At 44.9% G+C, this 5191-nt stretch overlaps 2 protein-coding genes across 2 annotated transcripts in view; one reads left to right on the forward strand and one right to left on the reverse strand.

Moving 5' to 3' along the window:
- The window catches only part of T265_02111 (hypothetical protein), a gene marked incomplete at both ends in the record, with an annotated part of 10236 nt that extends 7569 nt beyond the window's left edge, over positions 1-2667 (forward strand). The window contains 2 exons of the mRNA XM_009166270.1: positions 1392-1428; positions 2551-2667. Of these exons, the coding sequence (XP_009164534.1) occupies positions 1392-1428; positions 2551-2667 (154 nt within the window). The remainder of the gene's footprint in view (positions 1-1391; positions 1429-2550) is intronic.
- Positions 2668-4396: 1729 nt separating this feature from the next.
- T265_02112 (hypothetical protein) overlaps positions 4397-5191 on the reverse strand; it is a gene marked incomplete at both ends in the record, with an annotated part of 15067 nt that continues 14272 nt past the window's right edge. The window contains one exon of the mRNA XM_009166271.1: positions 4397-5037. Within this exon, the coding sequence (XP_009164535.1) occupies positions 4834-5037 (204 nt within the window). The remainder of the gene's footprint in view (positions 5038-5191) is intronic.

Here is a 5191-nt window from a genome sequence, read left to right on the forward strand (position 1 = left end):
GAGTAACTGAGTTATGAAGAACTAAGTTAAGACTTTGTAATGTACTACTCATAAGGTTACTGAAAATCTGTCGACAGCCCGGGAACTGTGTCTCCCTGATGAGCCCCAAAAAGGGCGAAACCGGTCGTAGGCTGTCGACGGATTTTCAGCAACCTTATGAGTAGTACATTACAAAGTCTTAACTTAGTTCTTCATAACTCAGTTACTCAACGCTTATTCAACTATCTGTTAGCGAAATTTTACGGTTAGATAACCGTGGAAAACGGTTTTCAGGTAGTTGATGAGCGGTCATTTAACTGCTTATACTCATGCCTGTTTACGGCTTAAGACAGCCACATAACTACAACGAAACGAGCTATCCTCATAACCACACAGTTAGGTGAGCAAATCGTTGAACCAGTTTTCGCGGCCTGGCAACCAAATGTTTACACGTCCGAACATCCATCTATTCCGACGACCCCTTGGCTATTTTCTATCCTCGCTTAAGTGCGTCTTTAGTACAGATATCCGATTCTTCCGCAACTGTGAAAGTAAAGACATCTTCCTCCATAAAACCTCTTGACAATTGACAAAATTATCCATTGCTGTGTAGATCGTGATACAGATGAATTTCTTACAGGAGGCCTATTACAGTATAGATGCTTTGGTTTAAATCAATTATCCAGTTTGAATAGATAACTTTGAACGTCGCCTCAGGTGTGGTCCGAGTTTTTGACGTGATACGTTTGTGGTTGATTTTACTAAGCCCCGTGGGTGGTGGGCATTCTTCCGGGGTCCCGCGGAGATTTCGTCCTGTAATTGAAGTCAGTCTATAACGAACAGTCGAGAAGCACTGTATGGCCGGTTCAATCTTTTTAGGAATCACCAGCAATGCCTATGCTGCCGACTAGTGGATTGAACACTTAACCGGTCATGAGCGGCGTCCCAACAGTGTGATTAACTCGCACTCAGACAGAATATAAGCACAATTTTCCAGAAATCCGATGAAGCGGTCCCCGGTTATATCGCGTTTATTGTCAAGTAGGATCCAGCAGCCCTGACTTAATCAAGTCCCACTTTTGGGTGTACTAATACCTACAGCAGAAGTCAAAAACTGAGACTCACCAAAGAGGACTTTGTGTGTCCTTCAACTGTTTAGCATCGTGCCATTCAAATTCACTGCTTCAGCTAGAGTCACATGGCAACAACGGCCCGAAACAATATGGTTTGGAGCAAGATACCCACCTTCATGTTATCTATCAACAGTCATTTCCCTTCATCCCCCAATCAATGGTGTGAACTGAGATCAGCCTTAGAGAAACCCCGATTAACACACTAAACAGCTGTAATGTCTGATGTGTCATCTTTCTGATTTCAGCGCTCAAGTGGTCTTTCATTCTTTCAGCTTTCAGGTACGGTCTACCACCGGACTTGGACGGGGTTTCTAGGGTTTGAGCTGATGCTGACAGACAAGACTGTTACATTTGACGTCGGTGACCATTTACCGTACCGATTTGATGTGAGCTTCGACGTTCAGCTGGGTGTTTGAAAGAGCACAGTAGCTGGATTTGAAAAAATGGAGTAATATACATGCTGCACCCGATCAGGTACACCATCAGGACCAACGCCTGGCGTAAAAGTCACTAAACTTCCTGTTAGATTGCAAGATCAGATCTTGGTCCAAAACTCCGTACGAATCCACAACCCAGCTCTAAACAAAAGCGAATATTTTATCCCTAGAGTGCATTTTTGGTGAGGTGTAGTCTCGTTGAAAGCCATAGCACGTGCAAGCTATCTTATGAAACTCTCCATCCCGACTGTCGTAGTTTTTTAATCCGGAGATGACAGTCGCCGTTGCTCTTTCTAAACGGCCATCTCAGAGACGTAAATTGCTCAAACACGGTTTCTTGAGTCAATTGGTCTTGGATGAGTAGTAACCCATGAAAAACTGGGAAAAACGCTGTGGGGAGGCAATGGTAAGCACTCATCCCCCAACGAATTTTCAGCAGTTGTTTTACAATACTAACTCGGGACTGCAGCTTCACGAAACGCATCCAATTTCGTAATGCACTACTAATAAGGTTGCTGAAGATTCGTCGGCAGCCCACGACCGGTGTCGCTCTTCTTGGGGCTAATCAGGCAGGCGCAATCCCCGAGTTTCCGTCAATCTTATGTTCCACTTAAAACCAAATTGCACGAAATTAGCGAATATACACTCATTTGCAAACTAATTTGGTTTTTCGAGAGACCCACCTGGAACCCAGCTGAATCTCCGGTTTGTGGTGATTCCGGGGAACTGAATGTGCTGCACCAGGCCGCCTCATGTTTCAGTGGCTACGATATTCGAGATATCGCGATACATGTATATTTTGTAATGTACTACTCATAAGGTTGCTGAAAATCCGTCGACAGCCTACGACCGGTTTCGCCCTTCATGAGGCTCATCAGGTAGGCACATCCAATTTTCCATTGTATTGAAGTATCTCTTCCACGTTCAGTGACCATTGCATGTTTGTCTGGTGCTTCTTGCTGAGCCCCAAATGATAATTCTTCTATTCACCAAACTAGCAGGCATCTTTCCACGTCAGTAATGCTCGGAGTTCTACGGGATTCAAAACACTGCAAAGCGACCTCTCGCGTTTGGACGCCGTAGCAGTCTCGCACATGGAATCAACTCCTCATAAGTAGTATATTTAACAAATCGCATTACTCAACGGTCGTGAGACCTCAAGCACCAGAGGTAAGAGTTCTCGAATAAATTCGTCATCGGGTAGTTGTGAAATTGGTGCCTGGTCGCAAACGAAGAATACCCATAATGTGCCGTTATCCGGATTCGCGGATAAATACGAAGTATACTGAGGAAGAAACAGGATATCCAGTGAAATCGCTCACCAACTTTTCGACTCCGTTTTGGTGCACAATGCCATAAGAGAACTCTTTGGTGGTTATGCTTTGAACACGTAAGAAACAACTTAGGGAACAAATCCACGTCGCGTCGAACGTCAAACAAGCTGGACTGATGAGTTTTTCTTCTCATCTGAGTTGGGTGGTCACAAAATCTGCTCCGCCAACTTAATCCGTGAGCCAAATGGATGGGGGGCTATAGGGACCCTCAAAAGAAGCCCCAATGCCCTCTCTAAAAACAGACGCCCCCGAGGGAGTACTGCTTCACTCCAGTAGTTTGAAGATGGGAAAAGTCATCCAGATAGTTTCATCTTCGCCAAAAGCTTCATATGCGGGAATGTGCTTGTATCATTCCGGCAGGTTTGTAGAAGTTAATTCAGAGGAATGACTGAGAAATCCGCGCGAACTGAGTGGACAAGCCCCCGCAGGTGAAATCCTGAGCTCCTTATCACCTTGATATCAAACGCGCCGCACTACACAGGCAAGACAATGTAGTGACCACAAAAGCAACTATTATCCCTGACCTGGGTTTCAAGTTAAACACACCAGCCCAGAATGCCCCTTATCACTTGTCTGTACCAAGCTGCCAGAATCCGAAGCGTATCCATACTAAATAGGGGCAACGCTTCTGAACCTTTCTATGCGTTAGGAGAACCAGCTCCGAAGGTAACGGGACTACATTACAGCCAATGGAATAACCGTTTTTCGTTGAGACAGATTTCATTGGTTGTTCTTCACTCGCCCTTGATAGATGAGTTGTATTCTTAGTACCACTTTTTTAACCCGCTTGTACGCGACAGTGATCAATAGATCAGCTGGCCCGCACGTTCATTGACTTTTCTAGTTTGGTCAAGCGCACCAGGTGATCAAGCGGCTATCCAGACCGGGGTGCACGATAATAAGAAAGCATTAAGTTACTGTCGTCCACAACACTATGTTAAGGCGTCTCCCCGGAGGACGCACCGATAAGAAACCAAACCAGTTCCAGTCCGAACGTCCCGAGGCCCAAGGCAAGTAAATTCGCACCTCACAATGACATCTTAACGAGCGGTGGACATGACTTGCCGCGTTCTTCTTTGGATCTCCCTTTCGTTCGTTTTTGTGAACAAACAGCTAGTCAATGCCTGTTCATCTGATTTTGATGCCCTGCATATTCTGCCCGCTTCGTACCCAACGGTTGATTAAGACAAGAGGATCTCCTGGTAGTTCTCGGAAGGATGTTCCATTTGAGTTTCGCCTGGAAATGATAGTCAGTCCTCGGGTCAACGAAACAGAGATGACGCACTTTTACACCGAACCGTAATTTACAAAACGATAGTGAGCTGAGGACGGGAAAACGCATCATAACCTGGGCCAATTTAACGCCGCTGACCGTTCAACGATGCACTCACTCTACTGCTGCCGAAATTACTCTACTTCCTTTCGAGACTCGCCAACCAGAACGAATAACCTGAGTGTTGACAGCTGAATTCCACCCGAGTAGTCACACAATCGAAGAGCAAGACATTCTAGAAAAATGGATTACCACATCTTCAACTAGCAACAACAATCAGTGATAAACCGCATTCGAAAATGAAAACGCATAAAAATCAGGTTAAGAAGGGTAAAAAAATATCAACTTAGAAAAAAATCAAAATCAAATCATTTGAATTTGAAAAAAAAATCAGAAAAAGAACCCACGCTGTTAACTTGGCTAAAGAGCTAAAACGGAAAACAGCGGCGCAGTTCAAAGCAGAGCGGCGACAGAAGATTATCGAAACCTTAGTAAATCACAAAAAAATCTGGCGAACATCAAGTCTGACTAGTGAGTAGCACAAAGAACGAGAGAAATGTAACAATGAAAACAACGGAAGTCAATTATGCAACTTCTCGAAATCATCCGAATCGATCGTTCGCGTGATATTGTGAGCAAAACATAAGGCGGGTTCTTTTGGACAAAGAAAGAACCTGCTAGGGAGAGTCCAGTTCTTTCACGAGGTCTGGTAGTGTGTCACTCGTGACGGGGACGAATGACTGTCGATCTCGACTGAACATGTGAAGTTGACCGGATTGGATGTGGAACCATAGTCCGTGAACGTTAAGTAAGCCACTGCGAAGTCGTTCGGCCAGAAGCGGTTGACAGTAGAAGTTTGTCATCTGTTGCACTACATTCACCTGAAGAAATGGAAGAAGAGAAAGAAGGACATTGGATGGGAAGAAGAGAGAGGGGATGTGATGCCAACACAAGCTGAGTTGGTAAACTTTGGACTATAGTTCTTGTTATATCTGTTGATTCGCCAATCTGTTGTATCTGACTGCGACCCGCTCC

The sequence above is a fragment of the Opisthorchis viverrini genome (assembly GCF_000715545.1).
Source record: "Opisthorchis viverrini unplaced genomic scaffold opera_v5_24, whole genome shotgun sequence".
Lineage (NCBI taxonomy): Eukaryota > Metazoa > Platyhelminthes > Trematoda > Opisthorchiida > Opisthorchiidae > Opisthorchis > Opisthorchis viverrini.